The 17,505-nt window shown below is 39.2% G+C and overlaps 1 protein-coding gene across 2 annotated transcripts in view; it reads right to left on the bottom strand.

Moving 5' to 3' along the window:
* Positions 1 to 16,122, bottom strand: part of LOC123774893 (afadin- and alpha-actinin-binding protein B) — a 29,054-nt gene extending 12,932 nt beyond the window's left edge. The window contains exons 1-9 of one of the 2 annotated variants that reach the window (XM_045769583.2): positions 15,995 to 16,122; positions 12,085 to 12,249; positions 10,984 to 11,163; positions 10,404 to 10,535; positions 8,518 to 8,586; positions 7,831 to 7,982; positions 5,649 to 5,790; positions 3,771 to 3,948; positions 3,066 to 3,182 (exon numbers count right to left, since the gene is read on the bottom strand). In XM_045769583.2, the coding sequence (XP_045625539.2) occupies positions 3,066 to 3,182; positions 3,771 to 3,948; positions 5,649 to 5,790; positions 7,831 to 7,982; positions 8,518 to 8,586; positions 10,404 to 10,535; positions 10,984 to 11,163; positions 12,085 to 12,249 (1,135 nt within the window). In that variant the 5' untranslated portion in view covers positions 15,995 to 16,122. Of the gene's footprint in view, positions 1 to 3,065; positions 3,183 to 3,770; positions 3,949 to 5,648; positions 5,791 to 7,830; positions 7,983 to 8,517; positions 8,587 to 10,403; positions 10,536 to 10,983; positions 11,164 to 12,084; positions 12,250 to 15,793; positions 15,914 to 15,994 lie in introns of those variants that run through there. The other variant, XM_045769584.2, reaches the window with a different exon arrangement.
* Positions 16,123 to 17,505: the final 1,383 nt, after the last annotated feature.

Here is a 17,505-nt window from a genome sequence, read left to right as displayed (position 1 = left end):
TCAGCTCTCTGCTCTGCTCCAGGCTTCGTCTCAACGTCTGCGACACTGCTAAATCCAGAGACACATCCGCCGACTACGCAGTTCACTTTTCGACCACAGTTACCAGCAGCACCGCCACCTACGACAACGGACGATCCTGTACGACCTCCCACCCTACAAACCCAGTTACCAGCCGCACCACAACCTGATCCTGTGCGACCTCCCACCCTACGACCCCAATTAGATGACATCAGCGAAGAGGAGGAAGTTAACTTTGATGGTTATGTAACGCGAGCAGGGCGTACAATTCACCGACCAGCTAAGTTCCTTGATCAAGTATTTTTCCTTTCATCCCCTGGGAGGGGGAGTTCTGTAGCGAGTAGATTATCCCAATAATATACTCGCTCCATTGTTAATATTCCTGTCAACCTTTGGAGATGAATGAGGTGAGGCGTTGCCCAAGCATATAAGCAGCAGAATAGCAAACACTAACCAGAGTCTACTTTCAAGTGTGGTCTAGAGCAGACACTTGCGAGATACTGTACCGACGCTCAGTGCGCTCAACTCACACCAAAGTATCACCTGTGTACTTCTGTATATTCGACCAAATATATATATAGTATCTAAGTGTCTGTGTTTATTTGTCACCATACTTTACGTAACAATAGAACCGTTACAAGTGCATATAACCGAGGTGTTAAAAGATATTTTAAAATTTGCAAAGTGATTTTTTGCATCATATAATATGCTATTGCATTTGCAGTACTGTAGCAGATTACATAGCAATGATTTGCTACAATTTTTTCCTCATAGAAGGAACATGAGGTCACATTGCATGATGTGCAATGTGACCATTCACAAACCTCAGCTGTGTGCTGTGAATGTCTGCCTCCTGTTGTGAACATCATAACTTGCAGATATCTTGTGTTCATATCTAAACCTTGTACATAATTCTGATTACAGTCAAGATCATCTGTGACACTATCATCCCAAAATAATTGCAGTGACTTATTTTATTCATCATTATTAAGTGGTAGTGTGGCCCCTACTTGTGCAGTTGTGCTGTGAGCTGGAGCTGCATGTGCCAGGCTTGGCTGCTCTGGCAGTACTGAGGCTCTCACAACCAGGAGGGATGCACACAATTTTTCCATCAAGATGGTGTGTGGTTACTGGAGTCCCGAGGAACAGGATGTGAGCCTCATGTACCCCATGAGAGTTTTAAATCATTCCTTATACCTAAAAATGCCTTAAGGTGCTATGAGCACCACTAGTCGAGCCCCTTAAGGCACCATGCACCGTGCAGGAATGTTAACTCCTTGATATGTACCTATTTACTGCTATCTTGAGGTGATTTCAGGGCTTAGCGTCCCTGCGGCCCGGTCCTCAACCAGGCCTCCATTTTTTGTTACACACCCCCATGAAGCAGCCTGTAGCAACTATATAAATCCCAGGTACGTATTTACTGCTAGATAAACAGAGGCATCAGGATGAAAGAAACTCTGCCCATTTGTTTCCACCTCCACCGGGGATCGAACCGGAACGATTTATGAGATTGTGTAACATGACTGGTCCTTCCATTTTGAAAGTGGTAAACCATTTTGCCAGTGTAGATGTCTTCTCTGTTGCACTAATGGTTAGCCACATAGGCAGAATTTTTCACCATTTTGTCACCTACTTTCCTCCAGACTGTTTCTGGCAATGTCCCTGTGGGGTTGGATGCTTGTGCCTCTTCTGTGGCCCACACCATAGCTGTTCATGCATGTGCATGTGCAGGAGCATGGTTTCTGCATTTCTTCCTCACTAGTCAGCCCTTTCACAGCTTTTATGTTGCTTCTCGTCCTGTGGTCCTTTATTCCCGATACATCGTTCTCCTACGAGGTCCTGTTATGAGTATGCTCTTGGGAGCTAGTAAGAGGGTGAGAACATAAATACAGCACTGAGTATAATGAAATGTCACTTTTTGTGTGCCAAAGTAGTAGCTCCTCCTTCCTGTCCTGTTGTCCCCTTATTGCCCATGGAATTGGGGACAGCCATGCCAGTGTGTCACTGAGAAGGGTGGATGGCTGGGATCCTGGGATACCTAGTCTAAAACCAAGTGGCAGCCAGGGTAATTAGGGCAAGGGTCATTTTCCTGTTGCCAATTATTGGCCATCTTGTTTTCCTACAGAATAGTATTTCACTCTTTTCTCATAAAACAGTGATTTGTTTTGTGAGGCCTTTACCTTTCTGAGGGGTTCACTGTGGTTGTGGGTTGATCTTTGATCCCCACATGGTCCCCCTCACAACTCTTGAGGGACCCAGATTCTGGTGCTAGATCTAGGTAAGAAATTATCAGGAGCTGAATAATTGGGGAAGTGATACCAGTGATGTAAACTATGAGGAGTTATTGAGACATTTCACAGATAGTAATTCATTATAGTTAATGCTCTAGTTTTTACATTAAACTTGGAACAGAAATAACTTTAAAAGCGAAGTGAGCTTCAGCCTCACACACGTGGGTACGAGGTTCACATCTCCTAGAGCCCAGATGAATGGAAGCAATAAAGTTTTTTAGGGTGAATGATGTAACAAATGGACATATGATTTTTTTCTTTTAGGATCTATAGCCTTCTTGTATGATACATGTATGATACATTCACTTTTTTCTCTGATCTGATGCCTCCTCACCCCCAGTAATTAAGATGGGAAATGGGTAATGTTATGGTAATGAATAAAGGAATGGGCAAGGATAAATGACTATGGCATGGCAGGGAAAATTGTAAGGGTGGTTGATGTAGATGTTAAAAGCAAAGGAAATGGTTTGTGTTGTTAGTGTGGTGGTGGCATTTGCTCCTGTTGTTAAGTATTTTAGCACACGTACACAACACACGCACAGGAAGAAGGTGGTGGATACCTGCTAGATGGAGGGTTCGAGAGGTCTTCTACTCCCCAAGCCCGGCCCAAGGCCAGGCTTGACCCTATTACCAAAACCATCAGCAGTTTAAAGCATCATATAACAAAGATTGTAGAGTTGAGGGGACACCATGAGCATAGTTCTCATGCTGTAACTACACTTGGGTAAAGACAAAATACTTATCACACTATACCCTTGTTGAGCATAAGCTGGGTGGATGTCAGTTCATCTTTGGTTATAGCCAGCTGCTTCTCCAATTGACTTATTTCTTTCTTCAGGTGATTTTCAACCTCCCCACTCTCTTTTTTACCTGTTAAGAAATAAGTTAGCACAGGATTACATATAAACATTTCTCAGTTTCAACTGATAGGGGGGATAAAGTTATTTTAACACAATAATCTTATGTAGTATCATGGCACCAAGAAATAAGATAATCCACTGCATATAATTTTATCATTAGTTCAGATTCAGTTCATCGTTGACATAACTTGGATGTTTTATAATTACTTATTTAGCTATTTTACATAAAGCACCAATTAAATGTAAATCTGCTAACATTCTTTCTATTTGATTATACAATCTTCAACATTCATCCGACATACTTAACTGAGACTTCAGTAGGCTTATCACATCTTAACTCTTATGAGTTACCAACTGGGGTAGGGAGGAGGGGAAGAGAAAAAGTGAAAAGAAGAGAGGGGGGAGAGGAGGTAGAGGGGGGTGGGGAAAGGGGAAGGACAGAGAGAGAGAGAGAGAGGGCAAGTTGGGAGAGATGGTGACAATAACAGTAAGCCCTCCCAGCAGGAGTAACAAAATGCCATAGCATACTACGATAATTAGCAAAGCATTCTGTTCAAGTTGTAATATTTAGGAGTCCCCAAAACTAATCAAAACTTACATTTCTCTTCAAATATCTGCACAAGAGCCTTCATGTGGACATCAAAGATCACTTGCACTTGATCACGGAAAGCCGGGAACTCTAACCTATATACAGGATCCTCCAGACTATCTGCACTTAATACTGATGAGGTCATAGAGGAATTCATATCTCCATCGGTAGATAATTGGTTTTCATTCTGAAAAAGTGTAATGGTGTTTACTCTGAATCACTGACAGACCATGACCCCACTTGCATGGGGTCATCGGAAGATGTCCACCAGCAATGGATGGAGAAAGCACTAATGAGAAAAGGATGAAAGATGAGAAATTAATAAAAGGTTATCAAGAACGACAACCAGCCTTCCTCACCACTGTCTGCATGTACTAACATCATTGCAACAACTGCCCCAGCATTTTCATGAAGAGTAAAATGCAAGGCATTAGAGTTAAATTAATGTTGTCTGTCGGCAGAAAGATATCCGTCTTGTGGCAAATAAACACATTGATATACAAATGTTTGGGGAGCCCCAGGAGTCCCTCAGGGATGCAAACACCAGCCCTCCACCCCATACAGAGTACACTGGGTAGCCAATATGGGTCAGGGCAAACATATGTCCCCTCCAAAACCCGTACCCAAATGGGTAAAAAGGCAAAACTTCTTCCAGTGCTCCAGCAGAGCATGAGCCAGATGCCCAACATCTTCTTTAGGTTATCTTGAGATGATTTCGGGGCTTAGCATTCCGGCCCGGTCAAGGACCGGGCCGACCTCCTTTTTGTTACACATTCCCCAGGGAGCAGCTCGTAGCAGCTGTCTAACTCCCAGGTGCCTATTTACTGCTAGGTAACAGGGCATCAGGGGTGAAAGAAACTATGCCCACTTGTTTCCGCCTCCACCGGGGATCGAACCCGGAACCTTAGGCCTACGAATCCCGAGCGCTGTCCACTCAGCTGTCAGGGGCCCCCTTACATAAACATAGCCATACATAAGTTAGGGGGACACAGGTGGAAATTGAGTACCCAAATGACCCATAGAGACATTTGAACTTTTTTACTGTCAGACAAGTTAACAAATAGAATGCATTTGAAAGTGATGTGGTGGAGACAGACTCCATACACAGTTTCAAATGTAGATATGATAGAGCCAACAAGGCTCAGGAATCTGTATAGCAGTTGACAGAGTTGAGAGGCTGGACCAAAGAGCCAAAGCTCAATCCCCAGCAAGTACAACTAGGTGAGTACATCAAAAAGCATACTGTCTTCTTATACAGTATAATTTTTCTCAGTGTTCTAGCTGCCCATTTGGTTTTAGTTATTTTTACCAGTATTTTGACTACTACACTTGTCAATGACATAGATCTATAATGTCGCTTTTGACACTTTGCTGTTGGGCATTTGCCACTCTTTTGTTATGTGTTTGCTACTTTTTGTTATGCGTTTGCTACTTTTTCGTTCACCACTTCAAATTTGTCATTTGTTCACAACTTTCACTTCTCAGTTTCCCAAAAAACATCCTTCCAATCAACTGTATTTCTAAATACTTTACTCAATACCCATTTGATCTGGAATATATAAAGTATATTTCAATATTTATTGATAAAATTTGATTTTAGTCATACACACAGGTGAGTTTAAAGTTTACAGAGTAATATGTCTGAATACTTTTATATAATTTACAGAAACCATGCAATTTTTACTGAATAAGTCGTCATTTAATAAAAAATTCAAACTTGATTTTGTTTTAAGTTAGAAAAGAAAAGAAAACAAAATTCTGAGGATAAAGCACTAAGCCAGTATGACTAGCATATGGAAAAGATACGAAGACAGGTATAGGAGCTGAAATTGAGGGACGTAGTGAAGGATTTTGTAACTATCCAACAAATGATCCTCGAATACTTACTTTTGCATACTTTGTAACGAGTTTTGACATGTGAGTGGAAAGAGTAGAGAGGCAGGACTTTAGTTGGACATTTTCATCATTGAGCTGCCCAACCCAAGCCTCATACTGGGTTAGAACTCTACGATGTAAGTCCTCTTCATGTCTAGTTTCAGAAATCCAAAAATATTCATGTTACTTTTGAACAGTACAGTAATATCTAGAGATAATTTATGATATCAGCATGTACAGGCGATGAGTCACAATAACGTGGCTGAAGTATGTTTGACTAGACCACACACTAGAAGTTTTCGACTTGAGAATGGTCCAGGACAGACCGAAACGTCGTCGTCCCTTCAACTTCTAGTGTGTGGTCTGGTCAAACAAATATCAGCATGTAATATCTACATATAATTCATAATATCTCGACCCATCATCTTGTGTAGATAGTACGTTTTATAACTACATGGATCATCTCACATTCATAGATGTAATGGACAGTTAGTAAAATTTAGTACTATTCACTTTATAGTCCAAAACATATAGCTAAAAACCAAACTTAAATATTCCTAGGCCTAGTACAGCACATGTATGTACTATATTAGGTCTCAGATAGCGTGTATTACGACTAGAAAGGTTTGGTTAAGTTTTCTTTGCAACATCAATACAAAAACCTTTCCGGTTTGTCCAAATTCAATTGTACCAATTTCTACTTTTCTAATTACCTTTTACGTCAATATGTGCATGATGGTCTTCATCGTCACTATAAGAACAGTACTGTACTACCGAAACAGAAGGATGGGCTGAATATCTGTATGTAATATTCACAGATAATTTGAAATATCTGTATGTAATATCTGCAGATAATTTATGATACTGTATCTGTATTTAATATCCACATACAATTTGTGATATCTGTATATAATATCTAGACAATTTGTGACATCTGTTTGTAATATCCATAGACAATTTGTGATATCTATATTTATAATTAATAAAGACAAATAATGAAAAAAATTAAAAAGCCATCATTTCATAATAATAATAATAATATACACGCCTAACCCTTAAACTGCTCCGTCGTTTTCAAAAGATCGACCCCACAGTGCTCCCTGTTGTTTGTAATTACCTAAGTGTAATTGCCTAAGTGTAGTTACAGGATGAGAGCTACGCTCGTGGTGTCCCGTCTTCCCAGCACACTCTGTCATATAACGCTTTGAAACTACCGACGGTCTTGGCCTCCACCACCTTCTCACCTAACTGGTTCCAACCGTCTACCACTCTGTTTGCGAAAGTGAATTTTCTTACATTTCTTCGGCATCTGTGTTTAGCTAGTTTATATCTATGACCTCTTGTTCTTAAAGTTCCAGGTCTCAGGAAATCTTCCCTATCAATTTTATCAATTCCTGTTACTGTGAATGATGAATGATAAATGTGAATGATTTAATGTGCCTATTAGTCAAAGTTCTTCAATAAACTACAGTATGTGGTTGTCATTCTACACTAAGAGACCTCTGGTAATTGTTTGCCATACTGGGAAAAAAAATCACGAAAACCTCGGCTACCTTCCTGGGCATTATTAAACAAAATTTGGCACCATGTCAAGTGCATCACCATCCATTGTAGTTTGACTACAATGGATGGTGATGTCTCATTGTAATTTGACTGTAGTTTGACATTCATTTGACTACAGACATTATGATGCCTGTAGTCAAATGAATGTCAAAAACATTGATGCTATGCAAAATTTTAAGAACTTTTCTGGTCCAGGAAAATATTTGTGATAAAATCTATTATAAATAATTGAAAAATATATTTTCAGAAAATTATGTCATCAATATTTCTTTACCTCACAACAGCCAAACTAAAATAATTTTATCTTTTTATTTTATATTATCCCACATCAGAAATAAATTTTTACAGTATATAAAGGAGAATAATTTGTTAGAATTTTCTTTATGCACACCTACATAGGAGATTAAAATAAAGTGTGGTGTTTGAAGGTTAATGTACAGTAGCTAAAATGTATATATCTATATATATTAGAAACACAATGTAATGTATATACCATGCAAGCAATAACCAACTCTAGTTATAATGCAAAATTATCCTTACTCTTGTTAAATTCAGCTGCAGATTTAAGTTTTAAAACTACTTCACACGCAAAGCATTTCGAATCTGATTACACTTCACCATCCATCCTTACCGAGCATTTGAGGCTTCTGTTTTCCACTGAGCTCTTGAGCGGTTGGGTCGTGCAAGTGTACCAGAGACAGTCATACCAGGATGTCGCAATTCTGATAAGCGATTGCCAGAGACCAAGCGGTGAAGATGCTCACGAAGTCGGTTATTCTCAATCTGTTTATTAATCGTACACTGTAATAATCTAATTTCCTTTTAAACTGCAATGTTATACTGAATTTCCAAATTGTCACTATACACGTACAGTACTGTAGACTATATCATAGAATCCTATACTGCAAAGAATACAGTATATCATGTTGTACATACAGTATATCATAGCATGCTATACAGAACAGCATAGATGGCATGAAGTCAGGTAGGTGAAGGAGAGTTCAATTCATCGAGGTGGTGATAGGTTGAGGTCAGGGAAATGATGGTGGGGTTCCGATCATTGAGGTGAAGATAAGCTGCGGTCAGTGAGGTGAAGGAAGGTTGAGGTAAGGTAGGTGATGGTAGGGTGATATTAGTGATGTGAAAATGCAGTGAACTCAACCCCTTCCTTTATTTTCACCACTAGCTCTCAGAGACAACAATTTAATGACAAATAAAGCCAACCTTTATCTCGGTATCTCTCTATATTATTGTCAGCACATTGTGCTCTCTACAGCCCATTCACTCTCTCATGTAAATGAGATTTAATGTTAACTACCTCTTTTTTCCGAAGTTCGTGTTGATGGTGTGCTTCTCGCTGTTGCAAAACACTACTTAATTTCCGCACCTGTAATAAAGAATACAATGAGATTCATTTTCAAATTATTTTTGCCTTGCAGATTTGGTTTACAACCTGGAACCAACAACTATATATACTGAAAATCAATTCATATTCTTGGAAATTTCCTAAAAAATTTTACAAATGTTTTAAACATTAAAAATCATTAAAAAAATATTCCATTAGATAGTTGGTGGCCCTCGGGTCAATTCAGGTAACATTTTGTGCCCAATCATGCCACCTGCCAAGGGCTCAAACCCAAGCCTATATCACTCATAAGGTTATCTTCTTGAGGTTATCTTGAGATGATTTCCTCAAAGTGTGTAAAGTGGGTGTGTTACCACTACACATTACAAGATTTATGCTTTTTATATAAAATGTAATATACGGAATGTATATGTGTAATTATCTAAGTTTTTAGGTAATTACAGTACCTCTTTTTATAAAAATTTACTCCCCAAATGTACTACAATACTTTTTGTAGAATCTTGCATGGAATGCATGTTAATGACACTGGTCTATAGTTTAGTGTTTCATGTCTGTCCCCCTTTCTTGAATTTTGGAACTACATTTGCTGTTTCAAAATTTCTGGTTGTTCTTATATCTGTAGTGTAATGTTGAACACTGTAGTTAATGGGTAACACAAGATCCCTGCAGCTTCCTTCAGTAATCATGGTGATATCTGGTCTGATCCTACTGTTTGTTACATCCAGTTCCTCCAAAGGGTTTTTTTTACCTGGTGTGTCAGGTTCTTGAGTTGATGTCAATTACCTCATCACTGCCAGCTACACAGTGGGAAAAAGCATTACTCCTGCAGTGACAGTGTGCAGATGACGCAAAGTTAATGAGGAGAATAAGAACTGAGGTGGACTGTAGGTTGCTGCAAGCAGACCTCGACAAACTTCAGAAGTGGGCAGGAAAGTAGCTGCTGGAATTCAATCCAAATAAAGTAAGTATAAAGTCATGAAAATGGGTAAGGAGATAGGAGACCTGCATTTAACTACACCAAAAGGAGGAGGCAATTTCAAGAAACAATAAGAGAAAAAGACCTGAGAGTAGACATAATACCAACACTAACACCAGAAGTTCAAGAGAACAGAGTAACATTAGCATCACATGGAAGTTAGCAAGCACAAGAATGTCATTTAAGAATCTAAACAAGGAGGCTTTCAAGTCCACACAATGCCCATGTGAGACCAAACTAGAGTATGCAGCACCAGCATGGAACTCTCACCTTGTCAAACATAAACAGAAATAAGATAAAGTTCAGAAGGTTTGTAACTAAATTAGTACTACCAGAATTGAGATGTCTCAGCTATGAAGACAGGTTGAGAGAACGCCCCCTCACAACCTTAGAGAAGAAAAGAAACAAGGAATATAACTACCTGTATGTACATGATTTTGAAAGGAGTAGACATAGTCAACAAAGGAAGCCTGTTTAAATTAGCGTTAAGACAAGGGGACATCAGTGGAAGCTGGACATGCAATTGAGTCAAAGAGATGTAAGGAAGTTTCCTTTCCCAGTATGGGTGGTCAGCAAGTGAAATGCAATGATGGAAGAGGTTGTTGGAGGTAATTCCTTTAACTTTAAGATAAACTGATATGATAAAAATGTTAATGCTGACAGAGGTAATTAAACTGCAGGGAATAAACTGGAAGGTGGGGCATAAAGCTCTCACCCCCCCCTCCCCAGTCACTGATAGGTAAGCACTGTTAGGTAGGCATAGCAGTGTCCTTAGTGATGCTTGGCACTTTACTGGACAAGCAGCCAATGGAGCCTAGCTCAGAAAAAATAATCTAGAATATTATGAATAAAAATACTGTACCTCTTCCTTTTCTGACTTGAGTTTGGAAGCTAGAGTTTTACTAACTAAGACGGCTTGTCGCTCCCTCTCCTGAGCATCACACACCAGCCGCTCCTTTTCTTCCACATTCCCTCGAAGATCTCGTATATTGCTCTGTTGGACCACAAAAATTATGACAAATATAACAATTATAAAAATTATTATGGAAAAATGATGGAAATATTACAATAAAATATATTCAATGTAACAAAAGACAATGTTGCAATGTGTCCTTAGAATGTTTGTGGACATGCATGTAATTCTGACATCACAAATCCCTATATATAATTGTGCTTCTCTCAAATAAAAGGATATTGAAATATACTGGTACTGTATACAAGAAATTTCTTCAAGCTACAGTATATTTTCCCAATTGTTTTTTTTACCTTATAATACTGTACTGTACTAAACAAAACAAAAATTTATGAAACAAGTCTTACAATTTTATACGTCTTGTAAAATTACAAATTTAATTCCTTTGATATTTAACAAAAAAAAATCAAACGTGTACACTTCTTTGAGAGAATATCTGCATAAGCAATTTTTTTTTTTAGTATACTACCTGGAGGTGATTAAGATCAGCAGCATCTCTTCTCTTCTGGTCATGAAGTGTGTTGCTGTCTCTGACAGAGGCACGATACAGCTGCGTCACCTCCCAACAGGTATTCACAAGGGCCACCAAATTAACTCTTTGGCTTCCGGTTTCAATAAGAGGACAACTGAGGCCCATTCCCTGTAGCTCCTGTAAAGAAATTGTAAAATAAAATACAGCACATCTCTACACTATTGACTTGTTTACAAAGAGTGAACATACATATATGTACAGCACTAGTTAAAATAAAGACGACCACGTGTTTTCCGGACACTACTTATCCCCCGTGACAGTTATTTGTTTTGTAGAGTTCCTAGGCCATCTCTAGGGGGAGGGCAGGTGGCAATGTTCTTCATCTATCATCTGGTAGTAAGCTAGACCTCACTAGCATTGACAAGGAGTTTGTGTGTTTAAGTGAACCTTCTTGAGTTCATGCCAGACTAGACTGAGCTTCTTTCCAATACATTCCTAGCAGTAGTATCATCCAACAAGGAAGTTTGAAAAGTAATTATCAAAAGAAGGCACCAAGCTGGAAACACTGTGTCGAGTGATATTATTTAAATTATTTAAAAAGATCCCTGTTGTGCCAGTGTAGAATCTGTCATCATGCTGTAACTGAAAAATTCTTGTCCAATAATGATCAAAAAGAATCTTGCCATAGGAAGCATTAGTGTCTCATGCTCACAAGGCTTTTCATAGTCACCCTGGATGAATGTACCAGGGTGACTATGTACCACCCTAGAATGTACCTGGATGAGGTTCTAGTTTTTCTACTCCCCATAGATGATCTTTGTGAAACTCTTCCATAATATTATGCTCTCTTGATCTACTAGCTCCCACCAAGAGATATTTTGCATTTCCATCTCACACTTGGATGGTTTCCTCAAAAACCAGTAATATTAGCCATTATTTGGCTAATATTACTGGTTTTATTACATCTTTGGATTTTTAGAATTACGTACTGTATACTTCATCTCTGAATACAGCGGTCACTTTTTCCTACTTGTATTTTAAACTATAAAACTATAAATATGTAAAAAACTGACCACATGGCAAAACTTTATGACTTACCTGTGATAAGTAGACCACTGCACTTGGTAAATTTGCCGTTGTACAGAAATATGGCAGGGACTCCAATGCCGAGGAGTTTCTGTGTAACCTCGCATCTTCAGTCTCCTTGACCTCATTCACTGACACCCAGAAGCACAGCTGACCTCTTCTTATTTTCTCACCCATCTGCAACAGTTCATGCAGCTGTACACACAGTAACAAAATACACCACAACTTAACTTCAGACCCTTTTTTTTTTGTATAGTATAACACCAGAACATGTTGGTGCTTTGGTATGTGTCTGGATACATGAGTTGTTTAATGTCTCTTATAGAGTAATAGAAAAATTCGAGCATTTAAGTGGTTATGATACAAATTTAATATCATTTAGATGATTAATATGCTGATAGCAATACAGTGGCACCTTAATTTACGAATTTAATCTTTTCCAAGAAACTGTTCACAACCCGATAGAATTTTTCCATAAGAAATAATGTAAATTGAATTACAGTAATCCACTCCACACTCCCAAAAATATTAACTTCAAAATACATTTCATACCTAATTCACACAAATATTTAACACTATAGTATATACAGGTTATAGCTTACCTTTATTGATGCCTCTTATTGGCATATGGAAAACGGTGAGGAGCGGGAAAGGAGAGGTGTTAAGTGTTTGGAAGGGGTCCCCTTCCATTATAACATCAGGCACTGATGACTTCTCTGGGGTACTCTCTCGCCTACGTTTTGCATGCATACCCGCTAGGAAAGGGTTGTGACTCACTGCTTGCATGTCTTACTAAGAATCTGTCTAAAGACATTTGTTTTCCTTACATTTTAACACTTGTCTGTAGTGAGACATCACATTGTCATTAATAAGGTCAATGCAACGACCTGCTGAAGTTTTATCTGGGTGAGTCTTTTCAGCAAAACTTTGCAATTCTTCCCATACTGCACACATTTTCTAAATTAATGAGGAAAAGACATCCTTCCCTGAAGATTTGTTGTACTGCCTAGCTAGTTCAACAACCCGTGTACCATTTTCATGTTTATGAATGATCACTTATTTTTCTTTTATGGTCATCCTCACATGTGCTTTCTTATGTTGAACCTTACCACTGACTTTCTTGAGACCCATGGAATAGTATACTGTATAATAATTACTTTTATGTTTAGAAACCAAAAAAGCTGAAAAACAATTAAATTCTTTAGAAAAATTTCAAGCACGATTGTCACTAAGTGGGAGCCACTGGCAAACTGAAGTGCGGGCAACCGTGCCACAAGGAACCATGCACTCGGTCACCCATATGCATGTCAACAAACTACGTAACTCGAGGCAAAGTTCGTAACCCGATTCAAATATAATGAAAAAATTAGTCGCGTAACCCAAAAAATTTGTAAAGAGGGGCATTTGTAAGGCGAGGTGTCACTGTATCAAGTTAATTGAAAGAGCACCATAATGGCATATTATATTGCCACGTTATACATCTTTAAATAAAAAAAAAAAATTCAATACAGTTCTCATGTTGTGGATAACATTATGTTGTGGGGGTGATGTTATATAAACATAACGGGTTGCCACCTGAACAGGCATATGGACACACATGACAGAACCGATTATGACCATGACCGATTATGAAGGTTCATGGGTGAAAGGCCATCATCAATTGATAACAAGCAATGAATCCTAAATTAGAACTGGTCTGATTTAGATGATCACTGTGACACCAAGAGACTAGTGTTGACCCTCTGAGACTGACAGGCTCCTGGTGGAGGCTCCAAGGAGAAACACACCAGATGGGACTCACCTATGTAGGTTATCTTGAGGTTATCTTGAGATGATTTCGGGGCTTTAGTGTTCCTGCGGCCCGGTCCTCGACCAGGCCTCCACCCCCAGGAAGCAGCCCGTGACAGCTGACTAACACCCAGGTACCTATTTTACTGCTAGGTAACAGGGGCATAGGGTGAAAGAAACTCTGCCCATTGTTTCTCGCCGGCGCCCGGGATCGAACCTGGGAGCACAGGATCACAAGTCCAGTGTGCTGTCCGCTCGGCCTACCGGCTCCCTCCCAACATGTAACCCAACATCCAGGGCCAGATTAAAGCACTGTTTTTAGGGGGGCTGCAGCCCCAGGGCCTCTGCCAGCAGAATAGCTATAATTTGCATATTATGGGCTTTTAGCATGTTGTATGCAATGATGGTTATGATACTTGCATAATGATAATTAGTTGAAGAATTATTCTTATATACCTTTCAGAAATTCTTCACTTCAGGAACCTTGTTGGGCCATTTGATGAATTCAGGGACAGGCATAAAACACCAAGGTTCTGATATCTACATCCTTGTAGTAAACAATAGATTACCTTATTAATTCCTTAATGTTGAAGTGCACTATGGATTTACTTGCATTCAATAATTACTAATGTTTAATAAATGTTAATAATAATGTTAAATAATAACTTGTGTTAAATAACAAACTATCATCTCCATTTACAAATATGTATGTTGTAGACTTCATATTCCACTGCCAATCTAACGGTGTTTTCTTAACCTTATACCAAGCCTTATCCAATTTGTAATTTTAGTCTCGTTTTTAAAAGGGGAAGGGAACTACCAGGAGAAAGCACCAAGCCACTACAACTATATAGCACTTGGAAGGGATCGGGATAAGGATTTAGGATTGGATGGGGAGGGGGGGGGAAGGAATGGTGCCCAATCACTTGGGCACCATTCAATCGCAAATTGAAGCGAGACTGTCGCTCTACTGTCCAGCCCAAATGGATGGGCAAATTATTTTTAGAGAGAAATACCTCTCAACAGCTCATCCCTCCAACTTTCTCACATATGTCTGAAGTTCCAACTTATGATATGCAGTATATCCTTTATTTGGTAACCTATAGATTGTGATCACATAAGAACATAAGAACAAAGGTAACTACAGAAGGCCTATTGGCCCATACGAGGCAGCTCCTATCTATAACCACCCAATCCCACTGTACAATCACCTGTACAGACATTATGAATGGATACTCATTTACATATTGTGTGACTTCAAACACATAGTAAGCCATCTGAGATAATATGCTATGTCATGGGTTCGTATCCTGGCCGGGGAGGATTTACTGGGCGCAATTCCTCAACTGTAGCCTCTGTTTAACGCAACAGTAAAATGTGTACTTGGTTGTAACAACGATTCTTCGCGGCGGCGATCGTATTCCAGGGACCTGCCCGAAACGCTACGCGTACTAGTGGCTGTACAAGAATGTAACAACTCTTGTATATATCTCAAAAAAAATAAAAAATCTTTAAAGAATGGCAAAAATTACAATTATGCAAGCATTAAGTTTTAGTCTTTTTTTTCCACACCTTACCCGAAGCGCTGTGTGTATTAGTGGCTTAAGGCATTGTATGTCTATCTATCCATTAATCTAACATTATGTTTGTAATTCATTTTCAGTGTATGTAATTTTACTTGAATTATCTTATCTAAGTAAAATCTGCACCCGAGAGTTAACTGGCGTAGGTTACATCTTTGGAGTTAACTGGTCATTGACTAAGGGGACCTTGATAAACTTAACAAGCATCTTCTCAAAAACTTAAAACAAAATTCACGTTCGGCGAGTTACCCGAAATGCTATGCGTATTAGCGGCTTTAGGTATTGTATGTACTAGCTCTATCTATAAATCCAACATTATGTTTGTAATTCATCTATGTTTGTACTTTTACCTGAATAAACGTTTGAATTTTTGAGTTTAAGAGGGGCGACTTGACCTGAAATCTTTGTACACGACGTGCAAGGAAGTTTCTTCCTCTCCTTAGCTGCTGGGAGAGCTGCGGCGGGTGTGTGTGGGGGGCGCCAGTTTACCCTACTAACACACTACTCTCGTGTCACCACGTCACCAAAGGGCGACATAGGGTAGTAATTACCTCATTATTCGCTGGTCTGGTGAAGGAGCTGCTCTGCACCGAGGGTTATTGTTGTTTACCACCACCAGTGTGGCCAACCTTCCCTCATCCCTGACGCCAGCGTATCACCAGTCTAGCCAACCCCCCCGACGCCTGTGAGTCCCCCTTCCCCCCCCCCAAAAAAATACATCAACACCCATCCCCCATTACCTATCCCCCCAAGGCCAGACCATCATCAGTGTGGCCTACACATTGGACCCCACCAATCCCAAACCTAAATTTACCTGTCTGAATTTATCCAGACTTAGGATAATAGACTTTCGTTGCCATAATACAGGCCCCTTCCTCCCACAAGATAGGTATGGGGTGCATAATAAATGAACTAAACTAAACTGTGGATGAAATGCTAAGTGATCATTTTGCATTACAAATACAGCTTAAACTAGATAAAAAGAATGCCTGCCTTCAGAGGAAAAAGTTAGGGTTTAGTGAGGGAGAATTAAGGGGTCTTGTTGGCCATATTAAGTCTTGGTATGATACTTATAAGCCAGTTTCGGCAGAAACATTTTATGAAGATCTAATTAAGAAGGTAGATGAATTTAATGCGACATTGAACAGAAGAACATCTAGTATAAAAAAAAGCATCTCCCCAGAAAAGAAAAGTATACACATGACAAGATGCTTAAGGGGTGGACATTAACAATGAGGAGAGCTCAGAGGAATTGAAATAGGAATGGTAGGACTGAGGAAGGGAAGAATGCTTTATTGGCAGTTGCTAGGCTGCGTGGGGAGAAGAGAAAGGAAATTAGAAGCAAGTATTGGCAGGAGTTTGCAGAGAAAGTTGGGAGTAACAGAAACTTGAAGGAAATCTGGCAAGACGTAAATAAAGTAAGGGATAAAAAAGCATAATTTTGTTGCACATCCTGACCCGCAAGGAATTGCAAATGGTCTCGTAGATAAATGGGCGGAAGCTACCAAACTTAGTTCATTGCCCGCTATAACGAGAGTCATTAGATTCTTGGAAAGATCTAAGAAAGGACTTTATACTTACAGCAGGTAACAGTGGTGATGTCACTTGCACAGGTATTACCAAAGATGAACTAATGATTAAACTTGGGAAATCTACCGCCCCTGGTGAGGATGGAGTGACTTATGAAATACTTAATGAGCTTGCCCTTATGAAGAAAAGCCCACTGTTATACCTCTTTAATATTAGTTATAAAGAGGCAAGTATTCCCAGTAAATGGAAAAAAGCTATGATCATCCCTTTCCCTAAAGCCAATGGAGATTACAGAGTGTCTTTAACCTCGTGTTTTTGTAAAATGACGGAAAGGATAATTTTAAATAGACTTTTATATGTAATAGGTGATCTAGTAATTTGTTCGGGTTCCTCAGAGGCCTTTACACAAGTAATCCTTTATGGAGGGCTGTTAGTTAGTTTAGTTGCTCATTTAATTCAGTGAAGAGCATGTTATAGTCATCTTTCTTACGGATCATGAAATCAAGGAACCCTTCTCTATCGTCATATATAA

The sequence above is a fragment of the Procambarus clarkii genome, chromosome 84 (genome assembly GCF_040958095.1).
Source record: "Procambarus clarkii isolate CNS0578487 chromosome 84, FALCON_Pclarkii_2.0, whole genome shotgun sequence".
NCBI classification, from domain to species: domain Eukaryota; kingdom Metazoa; phylum Arthropoda; class Malacostraca; order Decapoda; family Cambaridae; genus Procambarus; species Procambarus clarkii.
Note: the sequence above shows the minus strand (reverse complement) of the source record. Positions and strands in the feature narration are given on the sequence as shown.